The sequence below is a fragment of the Artemia sp. Qi Xiang Cuo genome, chromosome 6 (assembly GCF_049724085.1).
Source record: "Artemia sp. Qi Xiang Cuo chromosome 6, ASM4972408v1, whole genome shotgun sequence".
NCBI classification, from domain to species: Eukaryota; Metazoa; Arthropoda; class Branchiopoda; order Anostraca; family Artemiidae; genus Artemia; species Artemia sp. Qi Xiang Cuo.
The window spans coordinates 65296910-65322094 of record NC_142799.1 but is presented as its reverse complement, the minus strand read 5'-3'; the positions used below and the strand labels follow the sequence as shown (position 1 = coordinate 65322094).

General features: G+C 33.6%; 1 protein-coding gene across 2 annotated transcripts in view; it reads right to left on the bottom strand.

Moving 5' to 3' along the window:
* sli (slit guidance ligand) overlaps positions 1-25185 on the bottom strand; it is a 360459-nt gene that overhangs the window by 202798 nt on the left and 132476 nt on the right. For both annotated transcript variants that reach the window (XM_089090917.1, XM_089090918.1), the window contains exons 7-8: positions 16278-16349; positions 14334-14405 (exon numbers count right to left, since the gene is read on the bottom strand). In XM_089090917.1, coding sequence (XP_088947043.1) covers positions 14334-14405; positions 16278-16349 — 144 coding nt within the window. The remainder of the gene's footprint in view (positions 1-14333; positions 14406-16277; positions 16350-25185) is intronic.

Here is a 25185-nt window from a genome sequence, read left to right as displayed (position 1 = left end):
TTGGTTATTGGAAAGTATACAGACGTTTTCAGGGGGATTTTTTCTGGTAATGGGGGATGGGGGATGGGTCGGGGGTTATGTGGGAGGATCTTTTCATGAAGGAAGTTTTCCTGGGGGAAGGGACATTGCTATGAAGGGGGGCCTGATTTCCCAGCATTATTTTAAAAAAAAATCAGAAATTAAATATAAAAAAAACAAGTTTTTCAACTGAAAGTAAGGAGCAACATCAAAACTTAAAACGAACAGAAAATATTACGTATATGATTGGGTTCATCCCCTAGTCATTACCTCGCTCTTTACCTCGCTCTTTAGGCTAAAGATTTTTAAGTACTTTCATAAGAGCCATTTATTCTAATTAACGGTCTTTGTGATTAAGAGGTCATTTTCAAAGAACTGGAACAAAATTCAAACTTTAGCGTAAATAGCGAGGTATTGACTAGGGGGCGAACCCCCTAATATACGCATTAAAAATTATATGAATACAGAAGTTCGTTACGTAAGTTAATTCGTAAGTTACGTATATTTATTACTAATAAAAACGTTCGTAAATAAAATTAAACAACTTTCGAGAAAACCATTTAACCAAATAAAAATAAAATTAATAAGAAAATTTTGTTGTAATTGTTCATGTACGATGAGCCAAAATCAAAACCTGCATTAATTCAAAATCGTTCAAAAATTAAATAAAAAAAACAAGTTTGTTTTAACTGAAAGTAAGAAACGAAGTTGAAACTTAAAACGAACAGAAATTGTTCCGTATATGAAAGTGGCTGTCCCCTCCTCAACGCCTCGCTCTTTACGCTGAAGTTTGACTTTCTCACAACTGTAATTTTTTTTTAAACAATAAAAAACTTTAGCGTAAAAAGCGAGGCTTTGAGGAGGGGACAGCCCCTTTCATATACGGAATAATTTCTGTTCGTTTTAAGTCTTAACGTCGTTCCTTACTTTCAGTTAAAAAAAAACTTGTTTTTTTTTTAATCTTTAAAAGAAGGGAAACAATTACGAAGTATTTGGGGTAGAAAAACCATGTGTTTATATTCGGAGCACCATATTAACTTGCCACAATTGGTGTCATTTTACAAAATTGCCACTAAAATATTAAAACTCCGCATTTAAAAAACAACAGCAAGAAATTATAACTTTTTAAGCGTTATTTTTTTGCTAAGAGATTTTGTTCTTTTTTTAGGAGACATTTTCAAATACTTTCAAAAATTGATTTTCATTTCGAGGATAATGAGCATGACGAGTAGATATTGTTTCTGAACTCTGTACGATAAATCTATTTGTAAAAGTAGCCCACACTAAAATGGTGTAATGAATTGTTTTCAGTAAACAAACTATGACGAATTAAACGAACTATTAAAATTTTTCGCTTGTTTTCTATAATTTTTCATATAATTCCCCCGTTTTTGGCTTGAATTTTTCGTCACAAAATGTGCGTCCTCTAAAATGAATTTCTACGTACGGGCCTCAGATAAAGATCAGTTAAATATCTAATATAATGAATTGTTTTCAGTAAACAAACTATGACGAATTAAACGAACTATTAAAATTTTTCTCTTGTTTTCTATAATTTTTCATATAATTCCCCCGTTTTTGGCTTGAATTTTTCGTCACAAAATGTGCGTCCTCTAAAATGAATTTCTACGTACGTGCCTCCGATAAATATCAGTTAAATATCTACTATAATGAATTGTTTTCAGTAAACAAACTATGACGAATTAAACGAACTATTACAATTTTTCTCTTGTTTTCTATTATTTTTCATATAATTCCCCCGTTTTTGGCTTGAATTTTTCGTCACAAAATGTGCGTCCTCTAAAATGAATTTCTACGTACGGGCCTCAGATAAAGATCAGTTAAATATCTACTATAATGAATTGTTTTCAGTAAACAAACTATGACGAATTAAACGAACTATTACAATTTTTCACTTGTTTTCTATAATTTTTCATATAATTCCCCCGTTTTTGGCTTGAATTTTTCGTCACAAAATGTGCGTCCTCTAAAATGAATTTCTACGTACGTGCCTCCGATAAATATCAGTTAAATATCTACTATGTTTTTAATGGTAGCAACAGTAACAAAAAATGAAAGAAAGTCTCTCTACGCTCTAGCCTAACGAATATGATACACTGAAAAGGTGGGAATCAGCAAACATTAGTACCCAAAACCGTGAAGATGCTACTTCTGAACTCTATTTTAGAAAACACACACAACCAAACAAAGCCCGACAAATTTTTTGGAACAAATTTTTGAATAAATATTGCAATTTTTGGTACTTTCACCAAGCATACGAAATGCTTATAACAAGATGAGATTCTCGGCCCATTGTAACATTGATATCTTCATTAGCTTCGACTTAAAATGCATGTACAGTTGATAAACATACAGCTTAAATCATTCAATAACCCAAGTGATGATTGCTCTATTGTCTTCCAACCATCATATTTGATTGAATTGTTCCTGAAGGTTCTCCATCAAATCCCCGTCCTATTTCCATACCCCAGTTAATCAATAACATGACTACATGGAGCGTAGAGTAAGACAAAATATCTATAGATCTTTCGTCACTGGTGGCAGCGTGGTGTTCTCTTCGGTGATATTTCTTTGTGAGACTATTATTCGAAAATAGGTGGATCATGGAGACAGAATGCAGACCAAAGTCAAGCTCTTGCAAAATTTCGCAGTCAGGTTTTGCCATTAACCTTGAGTCATTAAACGAATTTCAGAGAATAAAGCAAGCTAATTAAGTCAAATATGCACCATGCTAGAAAAGTTTACCGATGATAGTACTACTACTAAAGCTAAGGCTAATACTATCAATCTTTATTATAAAATATAATTCACCAATCTCTATAGTTGGTCTTTATGCTAAACTTTTCAGTTAGCATAGGCTAGAGTTCGTTCTTTATTATACAAAAATTAAAATTAATGCTCAGACACCATAATTATTTTTGCAGGTTACATAATAACTCTAGCGATCCATGAAATAAAATTATTTAAATTAAAAATTTTCAGGAATTACTCCAGTTTCAATTCACTAATCAGATTATTTGGTCAATCAATTTGTTCAATTCATTTGAAAAATTCAAATAAATTTATTGAAAAAAATGTGCGTTGTCAGTTTAATATACATATGCTGATATTTATTCCTTAAAATCCTAATTAATTTTTGATTTCTTAAAGTTATAAAAGTAAAAATATTTAAAAGAATTTTTTTCAGTAAAGTAAAAAATATATTCTGGCTTTTACAAAGCATATGGTTTAGAACCCTACTCAGATTAATTTCTGATCTTTTTGAGTTTGACTTATTTTAATTTCTATTTGTTTTGGGTTTCATTTATTTATTGACACTGATTTGTTGTAATTGTATGGTTAGTAAATTATTTCATTCTATTTTTGTGTATTTTTGGTTTAAAGGATTTTTTACTTTTTTTTGAAAAACTAATTTTGTGAAAAAAAAGTTTTTTTATTAATCTCTGTTCGTTTTATATTGACATAGTCTTTTTCAGGCAGAAAGACTGAGCCTCTTCTGAAGTTAAACAACCATTCCTTCCATAAAAAATTGAAAGGGCAATAGCCCTTTCAGTTTCCAATCGAAAGAGTCCTTTTGGAATTTTTTACGACAAGGCTTTCTATAAAAAAAATTATATGCCCCCAGGGTATAACTTACAGCCTTAGCCCTGAGGGCTGTGAGGGGGTTGTCATGCTCAAAGACCTAATTTCCGAAACTTTCAACTACGTTGAACACAATGGCAATCTAAAATTTTGATTGGATGTGTTTGGGGAAAAGGCGGGCGTGAGAGGGGGTTAGTTCCCCCCCCCAATCAGTTAAAAAGGGCACTAGCCCTTTGAATATCTTTCAATATAAGCTTTGAATATAAGCTTTCAATAAAAACCTTATATGTCCCCAGGGTATAACTTATAACCCTTGTCCTGAAGACTGTGGGGGAGTTGTCATTGTCATTGTCATTGACAACCATTGTCATGGTTGTCATTCTCAAAGACCTGATTTCCAGAACTTTCAACTACGTTGAACAAAATGGCTATCTGAAAATTTTGATTGGATGTATTTGGGGAAAAGGTGGGCGCGAGAGTGGGGTTAGTTGCCCTCCAATCACTATTGACTATGGCAGAGGGCACTGGCCCTTTGAACTTCCAATTGAATAGGTCTTTTTTGAAGTTTCTATAACAAAGCTCTCTATAAAAGCATTATTAGCTTCCAGGGCATAGCTTTACAAACCTTGCCTACAGAGCTGTGGGGGAAGTGTCCTCCTCAAAAACATAATTTCTATCTGGAAATCCACTACGTTGAACAAAATGGCTATCTTAAAATTTTAATTGGATGTGTTTGGGGAAATGGTGGGCGTGAAGAGGTGTTAGTTGCCTTCCAATCGCTTTCGACTATTAAGATGGGCACTAGCCGTTCCAGTTTCCAATCGAATGAGCCCTTTTCGAAGTTTCTGCGACAACTCCTTCGATACGAAGTGCCCTGGTCTATAAAAAAAAATAATACATTGTGTCAACATCGCTCTTTACTCAAGACAGCGCTATTGCGCTGCCTATGATAACGTAAGCTACTACAGTTTTATACAAAAAAGGCAGTTTTTCGTAAAAAACTTAAATTACAAAAGGCACTACATGTGGTAATTTCCTTTAAAATGAGCCATTAAACAGCTCTCTACGATGTTCCAGTGCCCTACAATCTGAGGAAAAGAAAACAAGAAAAAAGCAAATACCGTATGTGCAGAATATCGTGGTTTCAACCAATTTTCTTGATTTTTAAACCAATATATTTTCCTAGTTATTCAAGCCAAGGGACAGTTTGTTTCCTCTCTAGGAATGTTGGGCAAGGCGGTTCTAATAGTGTACTTTTTTTTTTTTATCTGAATTTAGTCTTAGGAGTTATGGGCTATTTTGTTTTTCACTATGGGACGTGATCGTCTCTTACTAGGTTGCTAGCTAACACTGCAACTCGGATCAGACAATCAGATTCAGCATATCATAGAACCCTACTGCGGTGGTTTAAGCTCCTATATACAAAAATGAAAAATTTTGCATTTTTTGCCAAAATAATGATCACGGATGCGTCTTTATTTTTTTTTTTTTCCAGGGATGATAGTTTCAAAACGTGATTCTAGAAGATCGAGATACGGCTCATTTGATCAGAAATCAAAAGGTCTAGTACCCTTTCTAAGTAACCAAAAAGATTGGAAAGCAACTAGTCTTTCTCCCATGCTCCCTTTTTCTCCAAAGACATCTAATCAAAATTTGTAGGTTGCCATATGATTCAACATAGTTGAAAGGTTCAATAGCTACGCCTTTGGGCATGACATGGCCCCCCCCCCATAGTATGCGAACATTTTTGAAGTCTTTTATTCTATGGGGAGAATTTTCACTGGGGAGAAGTTTCCAATGGTTATTTTGCAGGGGAAATTTTACATAGTGAGGGGGGGGGGGATTTCCTGGCATGATTTGAAGATGGTCAGAAATTAAACAAAAAAAAACACAGTTTTTTTTTAACTCAAAGTAAAAAAGCAACCTTAACTAAAAAATAACAGAAATTATTCTGGATATGAAGGGGGCTACAATTCTTTAAGAGACTGTTCAAACACATGGGCTGGTCTGTTGAATTGAATGAGGTGTATTTTCAAAGAACTTTAATAATTTATCGTAAAAAGCAAATATTGAGGTAGGGGCAACCCTCCTCTTATACGGAGTAATTTATGTTTGTTTTAAGTTTCAATCTTGCTCCTTATTTTCAGTTGAAAAAACTAGTTTTTTTTTATTTAATTACATAGTAGAGTCATTTGTAGCTGTTTTAAATCTACTCTTTGGAGATTACAGTTTATTGACAATCTATACACCCATTCTAAACTAATCACAGTTCCACAAGAAATTGAAACGAAAGAACACACTTCATTGCCCTCAGTGAAGAAAGATGTACTGATATTTATCATGTAGGACACTGATTAGTCAAGAATGGGTGGATAGATTGTCAATTAATTGCAACTTCCATACCTGTCACTCTTCGCTGTGAATGCCTCCAAAATGTAGACCTTTCTTAGACAACAATAAGGGAAAGGTCTAGCTTACAAACAATTCCAGTAAAGGGAATTGAAGGATTTATCCAGGGAAATTTAAAAATTTGAGATTTTAAAAACATTCCTTATATTTATTTTCACTTATCTTAAGTATTTTTCACAAAATCTTCCTAAACGATAATGCTGGGATGGAGTTAAGTTCTGTCAAACGCTAATCACATATACAGATGCGCTATTTATAGTTCAACCAAGGCCATATCCAGGGGGGTTAGGGGGTTTGACCCCCCCCCCCCAAAAAAAAATGTGAGTCCGACGCGTAAAAACGAAACAAAAATGAGTATAAAAAATTTTTTTGATGCGTTTTAAAAAAAATAAGCAAATTTTTGATGCATATTAAAAAAATGTAAGCCCCAACCCCCCGGAAAAAAAAATACTGGATACGACCCGGAATTCAACCATATTTTGGGAAGGATCAAGCAATGTAACATCAATACCAAGAAATAGACAAAATACTGCTTAATATAAATATAAACAGTTTCAAAAATCAACAGTTTACTTAGCAACTTTTCGTTCAAAATACGTAATTTTATTCTTAATTTTTCTTATTTATAATTTTAGATTAATGTGATGCATATTACAATTTGCATACTACTCTTCGAGTTTCCAATGCTACTACAAATAACCTTTATAGTTAAAAAAATACATCGAGCCCTCCCCCTTCCCATCAAACCATTAGTAGTAGTCAATTTCCATTATGAGCGCTAGCTCCAGTAGCTACAAAATATAGATAAATAACACAAAAAATATTTTGCAAGCAATTTTTGAAAGAAAATAAGTAAAAAAAATAATACAGGAAACCTGAGAAATAAATTAAAAATTGAAAAGGTAACAGGTGAGCATGCAACTGAGCTTCCTTTATGCAGATAACATCTCTAAGTTGTTGTTTGGAATAATGTGTTTCTCATGCAATGTCCTTGATAACAAAAGCGTAAGATTAAATAAAAGAATTTATGTCAAATGAAAGGTCCCATTTTTCCAGAATATCCTTCTTTGCTTATCAGTGATTTAATTAATGATTACATTGTTAGAAAATGTACAAGAGATATAATATAGATGTAGGCAATTAATACTTGTGTAAGAATTACGGGATAAGTCGCAAAAAAATATCAAAAAATTAATTTATAGAGTATAAATGTATCAACAAACAAAAATTATTGATTCTCACACTTGCATTAATTATTTATTATTATTGTATTATTATTATATTTATATACATACTAGAATAATATAATTAAATGTTATTAGCTAAAATAGTAATATGATAAAAGGTACTTGTTAATTATTCAGAACACCCTCAAGAATTTCGCTCTGCAAGATCTGACGAAAATTGGTTTGCCTCACTGTAACTGGTTATAATTTTCTTATTTTTAGTGAGAAAAACTACAATTTACGTAAATATTAATTAAACATCTAATATATACAGGTGGTTAGGGGTTAGGTAAGGTATTTATTATAATGTGCTCTGGGCGGCCTGCTTTCCATAATTTTCCCCCGTAGTTCCCATAATATTGTTAATAAAGAATTATATTTTCATCATATTTTGATATATTTCATCATGATTAACCTAACTTCACTTTTTGGGTGTGTTCTGAATAATTAACAAGTTCCGTATAAAATGTTAATGGTAGGGAAAATTAATTACAAAAACTTGTGTAAGACGTTCTTTTAACTTGTAGCTGGATATCTAGAAGTATTTTTTATAACAAAGAATGCACAGCTGTGAGTCACAAAAATAACTATCAAAACATCAACGGCACTGTGTTAAAATTATAAGTTTATGATTCTAAAAATAATGTATTTTTTAGCATTTTCCAGAAGTGTAAAAATTTAATTCCATTTTTTGCAGTTATGACACCTATTTAGACTAATTTTTTTAATATTGCGTAAATAGATCAATATATTAAGCCCTATAATGACCATTTAACAGCTTGAAGATTATTTAAACAAATTTCGATAGCATATAAAAATGGTCCAATTCAAAATTTGGGGCTCATCACTTTATGTACATGATCTAGGCACCTAAGAAGGTGGTTTTATTGCTGGGGTAAAAAGAACAACATTTTCAGAGGGTTAAGTTTAAAAAAAAATCTAAAAGCTTATAAGTTCGAAGTACAGGAAAGTAAGGATTATCTCTAGATTTCAAGTACAAAACCTCGGATGTCTTGGGGGCAGTAGGCCAAAAGCCTCTTTTTCCCAACTTGCATGACTGATATGACTATTGAAAGATCTTATTCAAAAATGAAGAAACAAAGTGACCAGACAAACATGGATAATTTTCAGCCAATGGACAACAAGAACAAACCAGATATTTCAGCCAAGACCTGCACTCAGCCATCTTCAGTGGTCAAAAACGATACAAGTACTGTGAAAAAACTAAACTTTAGAGGTAAACAGAAAAAAATAAACATGAAATGGTACACGAAATCGAAAAACTAACAGAAAAACAAAGGTTCCAGCCAAAAGTTAGTTTTTTTAAGTAATGTATACAAGGTGGTACAAAATGTTTGTCTGACTCGTAAAAAAACATAAGAAATTAATATAAACAAATTTTTGATGCGTTTAGAAAAAATTGTAACCCCCGAAAAAAATTCTTTTGTATACCCCCCCCCCCCAAAAAAAATCCTGGATACGGCCTTGACTATATATATATATATATATATATATATATATATATATATATATATATATATATATATATATATATATATATATATATATATATATATATATATATATATATATATATATATATATATATATATATATATATATATATATATATATATATATATATATATATATATATATATATATATATTTTTTTTTTTTTTTTTTTTTTTTTTTTTTTTTTTTTTTTTTTTTTTTTTATATATATATATATATATATATATATATATATATATATATATATATATATATATATATATATATATATATATATGTATGTGTGTATATATATCTCTATATATATATATATATATATATATATATATATATATATATATATATATATATATATATATATATATATATATATATATATATATATATATATATATACGAGGGTATAAATATGGGAGGCTGAATAGAAGAAAATAGATTAAATTTTGGGATAAAAAATTGGAAAATACAAATTAAATTGAATAAAATGTTGAGGTTTCAATGGAAAAGTGAAGGGATAAGGGTCTTTCGCCTTCCCTCATTTTCCCTACATCCCTGTATCACAACTCACAGTTGTTAAATGACGTAAAAAAATGTTGAAATGTATGCAGCCTAGTCAAATATAAAATTTCCGCAAAAATGTTCGATTTCAGATTATTAGACAAAGAAATTTTTGTACTTGGGCATTATACGGGCCTTTCTGAAGAGTCAAGTTTGGTTAATGTTAATGAAATATAATACAATAGGATGAATATATAATAGTTTAGAAACAAATTTGGGCTATATCTTTGCACATTAGGGGAGGGGGTGGGAGGTAAAGCAGAGCATATATTAAATACGTCCCCAGACCAAACCTAGGTACCTTCCCCCCCCTAAATTCCAAAAAACAACAGTTTAAATAATGTATACACAATGAAAACCACGCTATCATTGTATTACTCTATAGCGGCTAACCTGTCAAAAACGGGTTTTTCGTGACTGGTTTATTTGTAAAGGCCCATATAGTGCCCAAGTACCCAAATTTGTTTATAAACTATTATATATTCATCCCATGTTATTTCATTAGCATTAACCAAACTTGACTTTTTAGAAGGCCCATATAATGCCCAAGTACCGAAATTTTGAACAAAATCAGATCTCTGATAGACAAACGGGAACGATACATCTAGCAGAACATCACTTCATTAAACTTGACCTGTTCCTATTTGTAACCTTATACAGAATTAATTACTGGACATTCGTCCCTGGCTCTATCTCGGCTTTACCACAACAAAACAAAAACATATCAATTTACTGCAGGTGATTCAAGAAGAAAAAACAGATAAAATTTTATCTCTGTTACATCTATTAAACAGGCTTACTTCAGGGAATGACAACTCCCGGGTAATGAATCAAAATAAATAAGTTTTTATGCTAGAATTGGGGCAATTGAGAAGAAAAAATGGTAAGAAAACAATTCTTACTTCATAATATGCAGAAAACCCGTAATTAACAAATTTTGAAAGTAATTCCACTACACTTTACCCCTATCCCTTCCCCCCTCTAAGTTTCAAACATATGGCTCAGATTGTGTATTTTTCCTTTTTTTTCGTTTTTTTTATTTTGTAACCATTGATTCAATTTACGGATACAAAGTTTGAAACAAGAGTGAAACAAGAGAGAAAAATATAATTTGGGTTATATATTTGCACATTAGAGGGCGGGATATGGGGGGATCACTTTCAAAATTTCCTAGCTACAATTTTTCTGCATATTACGAAGTAAGAATTGCTGTCTTATTCCTTCTCAATAGTCCCAATTCTAGGCTTATACCGGAGTTTGTTTAAAGACCTCAGTTTTTTTGTGTTTTTTTTCGTCTTGTTTTCTTTATCTATAGAATTTTTCATCTCTTTATGTTATTTTCTTTTGTTTCTTTAACTAGATATCTAGTTGTCCCTTTTTTTGACTGAAAAAGGTTTCTGGGCGTGAAACTGAAATATTAGGTTTTTAAAGCTAATTTTTCACTGTCTCAATCAAAAGTTTTACTGTTACTTACATATTTCCATTCGATTTATAAATGGAATATTTTCCATATTTTTAAGTCATTTTCTTCTATTCTTTAGTTATATATTCTATAAAAAAATTCCATTGATAAAAGCTTTATCAGTACTTCGCAGTTACTTAAATATTTATGTACTTTTATTTCATTTAAATAAAAAAACAGGTTAGTCTAAGAAACTATTAATGAATTCAAGTTGAGGAATGTAAAGCCTCACTGAACGAGTCATCGAACAAACGTTCCACATAGATAACGAACGATTCTCAGTTTCTACTACTCATGAAAAGAAGGAACAATTTGGAGATTACATCAATACTTAAGCAAAAATTATATAAAATATAAGTAAGTAAAGGTCAACTTAAGAAGAAAACTTCAGTCAAATAAATTAGTTTTACGAGACATATGATCAGCCTAAAACAAAATGTACTTGCTGCATAAAAAGGTTTTAACTTACACATACCTTATATGGTTATCGGGCTTGTTGTACCGATTGATGACGCATAATAAATCTTTAAATGTCTTCCTTTATATGTTTACTTGTTTAAAAGGCAGCCGCAATCGCTATGAATTTTCAAGTAACCAAGTGATTTTAAAATACGATTACCCCCTTTTTTTAGGATGGCTACGTATGCTATAAGACTGAAAACGGTACTTATTTAGAATCCAGTAAGCACGCGAGAAGTGAAGTTTCGTTAATGCCAATGAAATAAAACAAAATAGTATGAAAATATAATAGTTCAGAAACAAACTTGGGCGGTACTTGTTATGAATCCGATAAACAGACGAGATGTGGAGTTTCGTCAATGCTAATAAAATAAAGCAAAATAGGATGAAAATATAATAGTTTAGAAACATTTGGGCTATATTTTTTCACATTAGGGGGGGGGGGATAAAGCATAGCATATATTAAATACGTAGCCTAACCTAACCAAACATAGGTACCATTTATTCCCTCTAAACCCTAAAAAGCTAACGTTTAAATATAGTTCCCGGAGTGAGAAACCCTTTGTTTATACATCGTCTCATATAAGTACCGGGTAATGCATATCTGATATTCGCAATACAATTCTCGCATGTTTATCGGATTCTTAACAAGTACCATTTGTGATATATATTTGCATATTAGAGGGGGGAGGGGTTGGTAAAGCATGGCCTATATTAAATACGTAACCTAACCTAACCCAGCCTAACTTAACCTAGGTTTTTTTGCCCCTTCAACCCCAAAAAACTAAAGTTTAAATCTTTGTCAAGGAGTGAGCATTACATCACTAGTCAGCAAAAACCTGTTTTTCATATCAAACCTGTTTTTTCATATGATTTTCATATGATTTCATAGCATCTTTGACATTTCGATGCGGTCTTCCTCGCGTGTTTACTGGCTTCTAAATAAGAACCAAAAAACCTTTTACACGAAATTCAATACGAATATTTAAAGTAAGAATAAACACAAATTGCCTAAAATAGGAAGGGAGTCGATATTTGATAACATTTTTAAATTTAAAGTCGCAGTTATCAGCCGGCTGTATTTTTTTTTTGCCTTCCAACATAACTTCAGTAGAGCACAAGTCAGAATCTACTATAAGTGACGGGACTGACAGGTGGCAGTCCAATTCATATTTCGGACAAATCATGTTCATTTTGTGCTTTAACTTCGCTTTTCAGTTCGATCTGAAATTGTTTTTCAATTTTACTTCTATTAACTTGTCTTTAACTTGTTTATAATAAATAAATTAAATGTTGCGTAGCTATAAGGATGGAACGTACAACTGCGTTAGGGTGTAACCTCGATAAGTCCCTATCCAAATGATTTTATGTTTGGCACATCTTCGATTTTTCTTTCGGTGGGTCAGCTACTTTTAGTGTTCCATTTAAATTTAGGTAAAACTGATAACTACAAAATGCAAATTACATGTTGCATTAACATCTTCTTCTTAAAACAGTATACTGAAAATAATACTGGAAACGGTATTCTAAAATTTTTGGAAATTTGTAATTAATAAGTCTCAAAAACCATTTTTTGTATTTTTTTTTATGAAAGAAACAATTTCGAAAGACAAAGGTTTAGAAGATCGCCCAATTAGTGTTTACATTCAGTGTTCATGTTTTACAATCCTGTAAGTTCGAGCAGGTGTTTTTCAAAAATCTCCAATGCCAATTAGGGATGGGGACAGGAAAAGGGGGACATCCCTGAGTAGCCCACCCACGCTCAAAATACAAAATTTTCCGTATTTTCTGAGCACTCCTTATTCAAAGTATCAAACAATATTTGTTTTTTGTTATTGGCCCTCTACCCTCAAAAAAAAACTGTATATATGCTTGAAGCTAATTCATCACCTTGTAAAGATACACCACTAACCACCAGCCACCAACATGGACAACCACCAACCAGTACAGACAAAGATATAGACCAAACCCCGCTCTTCTTTTCCTTCGAATGTTGAATAAAAAAGGCAAGTTTTGGCAAAATTCAGAAAAAAGGTTGAACTTATCTGGCAAAAACTATATTTTTTTTTTCAAACCCTTGCCCCCCTTGCAGAATTTTCACCGGCTTTCCGTTTTTTCCACCACACCACAAAACGTGTGAGCACTCTTGGAAAAGTCCGTAGCCCCTTTGATAAATTGAGCTTGTTCCAGCTCACTAGCCTCGAAGGAAGCCGATAGGAAAGCTTATCTTAAAAAGCAGCTTAACGTTCGGGTACAATTAGTTAGGGATTTACAGAAGGTTTTTATCAGCTATTAGCTGATGAAGACCTAAAAGCGATTATTGTTGCAAGTCCTGAAGACAAATGCTAACAAAAAAAAACAGGTATGAACTTAGATATCTAATAAATGTACCGGTTTTATCATCCCTTTTTACTTAATTAAATATTACAATTGTACCAAAAACAACGTGGGAATTTTCTGGGGAAGAGAAGAGTTATGTTTATAATATCCAATTCGGAAGCGTCAAGTATAGACCTCCCTTAATAAGCTTGGTTAGTCTAAAGAAAAAAGAATGCATATTTTCGGCGCAATTACTACATTATTGCTACAGTCTAACTGATTTTACAGCAGTGCACCAAATATTGATTCCGGTAGAAATGACCGGCCAGTCGGTAGAATTCGTCGTACGTGGCGTTAGATGGCATTATGGTTCTCAGCCGAACTGTAATTTATTATTCTATCAGTTCCCCTTTCTCATTTGCAGGGGCGATTCTACACAGTATTTTATTGGGGGGCAAGAGGGGTTCACATCCGGATAGTCAAGGGGCATGGGATGTATGATATTTTTTTCAAAATTGTGGGGGGGGGGGCAACTGCCTCCCCACAAACGACACCCCAGCTCATTTGCATCGGCCTTAATTTTGAACTCCATGTCCAATACCCCAGGGATATAGAAAACCCTAGTTCAGATCCTACTCTAGACGGCCGTTCAGATTCGCTATTACACTTTTTTCTGTATAGGCGACTAATTGAATATTAAATGGTTTCAAAAGGAAGAGAAAAAGGAAGAGAAAAACATTTAATAAGAAGAGAAAATTACTTACAGTATATTAAGATTTATTAAATCTCGGAATGTACCTCTCTTCACACAGCTAATTCTGTTTGCGTTCAGTAATCTGAAAAAACAATATTTACATCAAAGTTTTTATGCTTTTGAAGGTAATAAAATTAGTCGGCTGAAAGAACGATAAAATACAACACAAGATAATATTAGTCTCATAAAGAATGACACAAGCAGAAATAGGTAATAAAATGAAAGATGAAATTCATCGAAAAATTCGATGAAAGATAAAAGGAAACTTACTTCAAAAGACGAAAACAAAGTTGCTAAAAGTTTCACTCATGCTAAACTCCCGTTTCAGTGTTAATTGTCAAGAGATCTTGACAAATTTATAATACTTGTTTAAAGTACGTGGCACTAACACTAACCGACGGTTATTTGCGTGGTTTCAAGGATCATTTACACCAGTTGACACGTGCCATGTGTGGCGGAAGTGTGCCAAACATAGTGCGGAGACGCACTGGATAGCAGAAGTAAGCCATACGTGGCATAAGGTCCACCATGCACCATGATCAACTAGTGCAACTGCATGAATGATTTGCCACACGAGGTGGAACAAGTGCCTCTATGAGATTTACACTTGCTGGAAAAGTAGTCAATCCCTTGGCAAAAACAACCATAGTCCTATTATATTTTGTAAAATACAAAATGGTTGAAAATTATCTTAAACAGAAACATATGTAGGACAGGTAGCCTTCGGGCCTGTGATCCTTTCCCACGAAAAACAAGCAAATCTTAAAATAACTACTATAATTTCATATATTTTTCAAATAAAACGCAAAACGTCTCCCTTTCTTGAATTTCGACCCCCCTCTTCTAAAAAAATTAAAAGTTAGAAAGAAATACAGACAATAGACATCAAATAACAAAAACACGCGATTATGAAAATTATGCACGAATATAAAAGCAAATCTCGAAATTTTGAAGAAGAGAAAGGGGGACTATTCTATGCATATACAAATGACACTCAAATGACACTTCTACTGATATTTTTTTAAGGGTTCTAATTATTTTTAGGAGGGGTTTGAGACTATAAAAGGGCATGTTATATGCCATTACGCAATAGAAATCACATGATTGTATTTTTCATCGTTTCCTCTTGTCGTCTGGAGGTTCAATGTAGTGTTGTAAAATTACCGTAAAATAAAAACTCAGTAAGTAAAATTGTTAAAATAAGGTAAAATTGGTAAAAATAAGGTAAATTTGTTAAAATAAGGTACTCCCTAGGAAATACAGGGTAAAATTAGCGTTTTAGATTTGGCCGGTAGGTACAAGAGCAGTTGAGTATTTCTTTTTAAGAATCACTTAAGAGTTTTTAATGAATTTTTTTAATAATTCAGATTTTCCTGGGCTTAAAAAAGGTGATGCCCCTTCATCTAGAGTTTCACCAAATTAATCAACTGTCTAGTTTATCCCTCTGGTAATCTTGTACCTACGGTAATACTTCAGCAATTGGACAGTGCCTGATTTCGAACAACCATTTTGTCAGAAAAAAATGGAAAAAAAAAATCAAATTTACCATTTTATTTGGGAGTAGAATCATATTAGTCATTTTTTCTGCATTTAAACCTAAGAAATGTTAGAAGGTAAGTAAGAAGTAAAAAGGGGGGACTATTCTATTCATATACAAATGACACTCAAATGACACTTCTACTGATATTTTTTAAAGGTTCTAATTAATTCTAGGAGGGGTTTGAGACTATGAAAGGACATGTTATATGCCATTACACAGTACAAATCACATGATTGTATCTATTTTTCATCGTTTCCTCTTATTTTCTGGAGGTTCAAGGCTCCCCCTCCCTTCCCAACTTATGTGGCACGACATACACTCAAAAGATACCTCAAAGATAATGCACTTCTTAATGGATAATAAGGAATTTTTGTAAATAATTATCATTAAAAAAGACAGGAAAATGGTACTTACAAGAGCTGAAGTGAAGTCAAACCACTGAATACTCCTGAAGGTAGCTCACTTATTTTGTTACCATAAAGCACACTAAAATAAGATAGATAACATAAAACTCAAAACATAAAATTTAAATAATTCAAGAAATTAGACAATCATAGCTAGTAATAGTTACCTAAACCGTGGTGGAAGGGGTGTATTACGTAGAATTGTCAATACTTCATGAAAGAAAGTGTTTTTAAGCAGGTAAGAACGAGGAAATCTATTTGGAGGGCTCAGACACTTGGGAGGGGGAGTGGAAGATACACTAAAAAACGCTAAAAGCAACAGATTATATGAAAAATACAGGAAACTTTGCTAAAAATAGGAAAATGGGAGGGGAGGATTCAACCATGTCTATACTCCCATCTCTGATTATATTTCAAATATTCGTATCTTCTAACAAGTTTTTTTTAGGATGAATGGATGGTCGACAAGCGCTTACTGCAGGATGCCAAGGAGAGGGTCGGGGAATTTTCGTCTGAAAAAAAATTGCCACACACAGCACAATCTTACAGTACGTAAAAGCGGCACAAAGAAAGTGTCTAATAAAAAAAAATCCGTTCTCCGACCTTAACTACCCAAGCCCCCCTCCAAACCCCACAGGAAGATTTCTGAGGGGGCACCCGTATCAAAGATCAGTTACCCATTTAGAAATAACTTTCTAAGACATAACTATCCAACTGTTAATCAATGGTGCGAATGGGGGAAGGAAGGCTGCCGCACGACGCATGGTGTTGGACACCCCCCGGTCTCTGCAAATCAGGGAGACCGAAAATGACCCTTGGCAGGTCGCTAATGAAGGAGGCGAAGCTGGCGAGGTCCTCGTTGGAGGAGCTATGATTGAAGGCTCAGGACAGGTCGTCGTGGCGAACCACTGTTGCTGCCTTATGCGCCCCCAGGCGTAGGAGGACCTAAGTCTAAGTAAGTAAGTTAATCAATATTTAAGCATTATGCCACAAATATTACAAGTAAGTCATTTCCGTTGTGAGATCAATTTCAATCGAAAATGATTTCAAAATTTTTACACTATTGGAAAAATTCCTTTACTCCCCCTTCTCTCCTCTCTTCCTCTCTCGTCGTCAAATATTTTTGAAGTCCTGTCTAAATCTTAAAACGATTTTTTTCAGTTAGAAAAGGAAACAAAAAAATACAACAGAATGGCCTATAAGAAGGTTAGGACGAAGATAACAAAATCAAGTGCTTCAATTCCGCTATCATTTTTTCAGTAAAATGACATCTTTTTCCGTACCAAAATTTTCCCCTTGTTATATGCAGGAATTTCAGTAGCCAGTTCCATACAGTTTCAATAGGTCTCAAAAGAGGCCAAACTTAACTGACAGAGTTATGTTTACTTTCTTACATATGTTACTTTCTTACATATTACATTACTTTCTTACTCCTTTCTAAATGTCGAACACAGTAGACAGAATATACAGTAGACAGATAATATATGAACTGTGATGTCGAACATCAAAGTGACATTGATGTTTACTACCGCGATAAACGCTTTCCAAACTAATCTACGGAACAAACAGGGTCTTATACGGTTGTAAACATTTGAACTGTTTCGAGGAGCAAACAGGGACATTCGAGTTCCCAAAGTAAGTAGTATCTCAGCCGTAGAACAGACAGTAAAGCTAGACGTTCAAGGTGGTTGTCTCCTTTTTTTAAAAAAAATGAGTAAGAATAAACTGTTGTGAATGTAATAAAATTATTTTTAGAATCTTCCATTATTCTTAGAAGGCTCTGCGAAAATATTCTTGGATGGTCAGGGGACCAAGTGAATCAAAAATTTGTTAGTTCTCATTCAAAGGGGTTGGTCGTTTTACAATTTTATCTAGTGGACAAATTTGCGAGCTTTTGTGTTGGGGGTTTTAATTCACTAGGATATTTGTAAGGAATAATTAAAAAAAAAAAATAAAGTAGCAGTTAGGTATAATCATTACAAATGAACATCAAACTTATATACCTCATAAACTCAAATCGTTTAAGATGAGATTGTTGTAGATTTTATTCTTTTTTTTTCTCTTTTTTTGTGTTCTCTTATAGTTTGAGTCTCTTAAACATTGTAATTTCTTTCCTTTTTTTTCTTTTTTGATTCTTTTTTCTCTATTGTGTTGAGTCTCTGAAAGGCGTAAATGTATTATTTTGAAAATGTTTTTTTAAGATATTTGTTTCATTTTTGTTTCTCCCCTAGTTTTTCTTGGCCATAGAGTTTTACGGGGGAGTCTATGTTGAAGTGTTTTTGTAGTGAATTTATTGTTTGAATAAATTGATAGATTGATTGATTGATTGCGTCTTAAATAGCTTTGAGTATTTCTACAAAAATTGGGAGTCAATTCCTCTTTTTGAAGATCGCTTATTTACGCAAAATATTCAACTAACATTTTCGTATGCTTTTTTTTTTTTATCAAAACTTGAAAATGTTATCCAAACTGCACCAAAATATAGAAAGTCTCTTAAACAGTTCATAAGACCTAACCTTAGCATCAGATGCGTATGAATTCATTCGAAAGGGAGCTCAAAATTTCTGCAGGGTGTAAAAGTGAAAAAAAAAATTACAAAAATAGGTGAATCACATAAGGAATTTAGGACAATCACTAATCTTAAAACTTAAGGAATAGGACGAGCATGGACCTGAAATTCCCACTCTTCTAATATGTATGTCTGCGTATTATTTGTTATACAAGCATCTATGCTATTTTTTATTATTATTATTATTCTGCTGACCCATTTGCATTCATCTGAAGGATAAAAGTTCACTTGCTTTCTAGCGTTTATTCTAACGTTTTATTCTAACGTTTATGTTATGAAATGATCAAAATTTCAATATTCGTATATAGACAGGGTTTCACCACAAATTCAAGAATAATGATATATCTGTTCCACTGAATACCTTTAGAATTTTGTTCCAAAAAAGTAGACAGCCTATTTAAATAACTTTATCGAACGGAATATAATTAGGCCGAATCATCAATCTTCAAAACTGCAGTAGGGGGGACTTGACAAATTGTTTTGATCGCCAAGATAAATCAAGCTAAAGAATTTCCAATATTGAGCCCTATTCAAAGACAGTTTCATCATAAATTGACGGCTCAATGAAAATCGAAGATGAAGCATAGATATTAATGAAAATCATCGACTGAAGTTGCAGTTGACATAGAGAAAAATGTTTAAAACGACTCTTGTCATATGTTTCATCTTTGTCCTTCATAAAGAGGACAAACAGAGTATGTCCATACTTACGACAATCAAGGCCGTACCCAGGATTTTTTCAGGGGGGAGGGTTACACAAAAAACCTCAAAAAACGCATAAAAATTGTTTATATCTATTTTTGTTACGTTTTTACGAGTCAGGGAAAAATTCCGGGGGGGGGGTTCCCCCCCCCCGGGGTACGGCCTTGACGGCAATGAAACTTCTCAAGCAATAGAAAGGGAACATTTTGATTATGAATTAAAATCAAATTGGTGAAAGTGAATAAAAACTTGAAAGCCATGGCTAAATAGAGTAAAGCCAAGACAAATGGTCTCTCTGAGAGGCAAAGGTGGCATAACTTTTTCAGAATTGTATAAAAATAGTTAATTTCACATGTTGATGGATCTATCATCCACCCTAGGGCAGAACTAAGATAGATGGACATAGAAAAAGGATTATTCAAATAGTAGGCTATATCAGTTCTGTGATCCATTTGAAGGCAACTGGAGATCCCCAAAAAATGATCAAAAGATTTATGACTGACCTGCAGGCAATTGGGCAACAAAGATTGTTTATATTATATGAGCTTAGCCTACTGGGAAAGCACACTAGAATTACAATCGGGATGACCAAGATTTGTGGGTTGACCCATAGGAGAGGGACAGGAAGTCAACTGGACTCGCAGGCGAACAAGCGACCTATGCTTAATAGGGTCCGTCCGCCAACAGTTTCCGGCAGGAGACCCAATTTATAAGCTCTGACAGTTACTAACACACAATTAATTAAAAATTGGTTGACCGACACGTCGCCTGGACTCGCAGGCGAATCCAGTAAAATGGCATTTATATTAAAAAATAGATAGGAATAATTGGTCTGTTCGTGATATTGCTACTGCTGCTACAACATAGGCTACTCCAGTAGGCCTGATAACCCCCATGCCTTCTCAAGACCAGAACATAATGTGTGCTCTACTGAAAAAGAAAACAATTGACCGTGGATTGTCAGTTTAATTGACTTATTGATATTTATTCCTTAAAGTTTTGATTATTTTTATTTATGAAAGTAAGAAAAGTGACAACATTTAAAACATTTTTTGTTTTCAGTAAAGCGCAAATTATATTGTGGTTTTGAGAAGCCATGGGTTATTAGCCCTACTCATGTTAATTTTTGCTTGTTTTGAGTTTGACTCGGCTATTTATTGTAATTTCTGTACGTTTTGAGTTTCATTTACTTATTGATATTGATTTGTGGCAGTTTTAAGCATGGAAGATTATATGACTCTATTTCTGCTTCTTTTTGGCTTAATGGAGCTTTTTACTTTTCTTTAAAAAAAAAAATTGTATAAGAAATTTTTTAATTAATTTCTGTTCGTTTTTTATTGAAATAGTCTTTTTATTATTTTTAATTTATTATATCTTTTTTCTATAAGAACCTATACTTTGGGTTTCTAATTGTATGTTGGAAAAACTTTTTCGACAATTTTTAATCCCGACACAAACAGTATTTTTTAATTTAATTTTATAACTCCTGTTGTTGACCCGAAAAATAGAACTTGATATCATTCCTAAAATATTCTATCTGTGGTCTTTGACAACCTGGATACGCTTACACTCTTTTTATTTATTTAAATTGTAATAACAAAAGCAGTAATAGTATTAGTCCGAAAAGTTTCAACTTTATGCACCCAGTCGTTCTAAAGCTTTAGTGGCAGTAGTTGTAATAGAAGTAGTAATAATAGTAACAGTAGTAGTAGTATGCGTAGATTCAGTAGCATTAGGATGTAAATATTTTCTTTTGGTTAGTTAAACATACCTCACAACAAGCCCTGTTAGTTTCAACATACACCAAACTGTTCCAAAGATATTGATGTTACACCCTTTTGACAACCTGCATAAAGACGGCCTGTTGTGATTCAGTTCACCTTCCCCTTCAAAATTCCTTAATAATTTCACCTTCATACCCTTAGGCATAGTTGTAATAGTAGTCACAGTAATAGTATTGATATTACTAGCAGTAGTATTGAATAGCGGTACTACTACTAGCAGCAGTAGTATTCAAATATTGTCATTTGGTCAGTAGAACATCCCTCTCATCAAGTCCTGGAAGTTTCAACTTAATACAATTAGTCATTGCTATGACAATGCTGATATGTCCTTTTGATGCCCTCTATGCCCAAATACTTCTTGAAATTTTCATCTCAATGCTCTTAGCCTTACAAGTAGTTGCAATAGAAGTAGTAGTAGTAGTACCAAATGTAGCAGTAACAGTAGAATTAGCAGTAATGTGCACATATTACATTTTGGTGAGATGATCTTCCCCTTTAAGCATTCTTTGAAAATTCCAACTTAATACCAAAATCAATTCTTGAGATACGCTATTTTGACAATGCGTATGCACATAGTGTGTTTTGATGTAGTTCAAATTTCCCCTCAATACTGTAAATGGAGTAGTGTGATAGTAGTAGTGGTGATAGTTGTAGTAGTATTGGTAGCATGCAAATGTTGCCTTTTTGGTCATCTCCCTTATTATATCCTGAATTTTCCAAATTAATATTCTCAATTATTACTGTGTCACAGCCTTTTGACAACCTGTCTACACATAATATATTTTGATTTAGTTCAACACTCCCCTCAACATTTTCTTAAAGGCTCACCGAAATGCCTTTCTTCTTTTGGGAAAGTAAAGTTCAAACATGCATACCTTTCTCACTAACATACACTACTTGTAAGCAACGAACGAATTACCTAACTTACAGCCCTTTTCCTGAGGACTCTGGGGAGGTTGAAATCCCTAAGGACATAATTACTAGACCTTTCAACAATGCTGAAGAAAATACCTCTCTCAAATTCTTATCGGATGTATTTTTGGGGATGATAGGCTCAGGGGGGCTGATTGCCCTCCATTCATTTTTGACTCTTAAAAGTGCACAAAACTTCCGACTTCCAATTTCAATTGAATGCGTTTCGGGAAAAGAGGCGTCAGGTAGGGGGAGGGGGAGGGGTGTAGTTGCTCTTCATCATGTTTGACTCTTCAAAGGGAACTAGAACTATACATTTCATATCAAATGAGCCTCTTCTAAAGTTCGAAGACCACCCCTTCCGTAAAAACCTTATATACCCCGGGGCATAACTTACAACCCTTGCCCATGGGCTCTGTGGGATTGTGTCCACCCTGAAGACATTGTTATATGATTTTTGGACTATTGGTAACAAAATGCCAATCTAACAATTTCAATTGAATGCGTTTCGGGAAAAGACGGCATCAGAGAGGGGGGAGGGCTAGTTGCTCTTCATCTTCATCATGTTTGACTCTTAAAAGCCAACTAGAACTATACATTTCCAATCCAATGAGCCTCTTCTAAAGTTCGAAGACCACCCCTTCCATAAAAACCTTATATACCCCGGGGCATAACTTACAACCCTTGCCCATAAGCTCTGTGGGATTGTATTCTCCCTAAAACTACTCTTATGTGATAGTTGGACTATTGGTAACAAAATGCCAATCTCACAATTTCAATTGAATGCGTTTCGGGAAAAGACGGCATCAGAGAGGGGGGAGGGCTAGTTGCTCTTCGTCATGTTTGGCTCTTAAAAGCGAACTAGAACTATACATTTCCAATCAAATGAGCCTCTTCTAAAGTTCCACGACCACCCCTTCCATAAAAACCTTATATGCCCCTGAGGCATAACTTACAACCCTTACCCCCAGACTCTGGGGGATTCTATCGACCGCAAAGGCCTTATTATATGATCTTTGGACTATTTTTTAAACAAATGGCTATCTCCAAATTTCAATCGGATGCAACTTGGGAAAATACGACGTGGGGGATGGCTATCCCCTGATCACTTTAACTCTTTAACAGGGCACTAGAACATCTGATATCCAATCTAATGAACCCACTGCAGAGCTTATACGACCAAACTTTCCATGAAAACCTTATATCCCCTTTGGGGTATAATTTACAACCCTTGTTGTGGGGGGGGGTTGTCATCCTCAAAGACGCAATTTCTAGATCTTTCAACTACGCTGAACAAGATGGCTATGTCAGAATTTTGATTAGATATGTTTTGGAAATAGATGGGCATACAGGGGCTTGTTGCCCTTCAATCACTTTTGACTATTAAAAAGGGCATTTGGCCTTTCAATTTTCATTAGCCCTTTTGGAAGTTTCTACGACAACAAAAGTAGTGTTCTAATAAGCACCACAGAACCTACAGGAAAACCTACAATAATATGGTCAAAAGTGTAATAGATTGAAAACCTACATGAAAATATACATTAGAATTGCGCAAGAAAAACCCACATTTTTTAATTGTTTGATTGACGTGTTTGTGGAGCTTACGTTCCTTGGCACCTTTTCACAGCATGTACTTATGCATACCTTTCCAAGCAAGATGATTAAACATGCTTTTACAATCGGAAATATTTGATTAACATTTTCAAAAGTGGGTAATGGGATTGGCGAATTGGAGTGTAGGATTTGACTTGAAATCAAAATATTTAACAAGAAATGACGGAAAAGTGTTTTGGAGGAGATGGGGTGATTGTGTAATGTATAATACACAAGTGATGTTTTGGACAGTGTTGTCAATTTAAAATAGTTTAGAAATAAAAAAAATTAACAAGAAATGGCTGAAAAGTGTTTTGAGGGAGATGGGTTGCATGGGGGGTTGAGTTGCACGAGGGTTCAGTTAAAGGGGGTATAGTTATAAGGGAGTTTATTTAAATGGGGATAAGTAGCACGAGGGTTTAGTAGCACGAGGGTTCAGTAGCACGGGGGTTCAGTTGTACGGGGTTTCGGTTATACAGGGGTTCATTTACATGGGGGGTTCAGTTGCACGGGGGGTTAGTTAAATGGGGCTTGAAAAGCACGGGAGTTGAGTTGCCCGGGGGGTCAGGTTCAGGGAGGTTCTGTTACCGGCGGATTCAGTTACAGGGGGTTTAGTTAAATGTGGTTGATTTGCATAGTCTCGCTGTAAAAAATTGGAGTTCATACTTAAACAGTTCTATTAAGAGCTATTGCTATGGAAAAGGCTCATTTTTGAATCGAAACTATGCTTTTCTGACTGAAGATACACATTTGAATCAGAAAATGTGAAAATGTACACAACTGAAACAGAGAAGTGTGTTTTGACGATATTTTCTATAATTTCGTCTGAAAAATAGGAGTTGACGCTTAAAAAGTTCTATTAAGAGCTATTTTTATGGAAATGATTCATTTTTGAACCAGAACTACGCTTTTCTGACTGAAGATATACATTATAATCACAGAATTGTGTATTGATAGTATTTTCTATAGTCTCGCTAGAAAAAAATTGGAGTTCATACTTAAACAGCTCTATTAAGAGCTATTGCTATGGAAATGGCTCATTTTTGAATCGAAACTACGCTTTTCTGACTGAAGATACACATTTGAATCAGAAAATGTGAAAATGTACAAAATTGAAACAGAGAAGTGTGTTTTGACCGTATTTTCTATAATTTCTTCTGAAAAATAGGAGTTCACACTTAAAAAGTTCTATTAAGAGCTATTGTTATGGAAATTGTTCATTTTTGAACCAAAACTACGCTTTTCTGACTGAAGATATACATTATAATCCGAAAAATGTGTTTTGATAGTATTTTCTATAGTCTCATTGGAAAAAATTGAAGTTCATACTTAAACAGTTCTATTAAGAGCTATTGCCA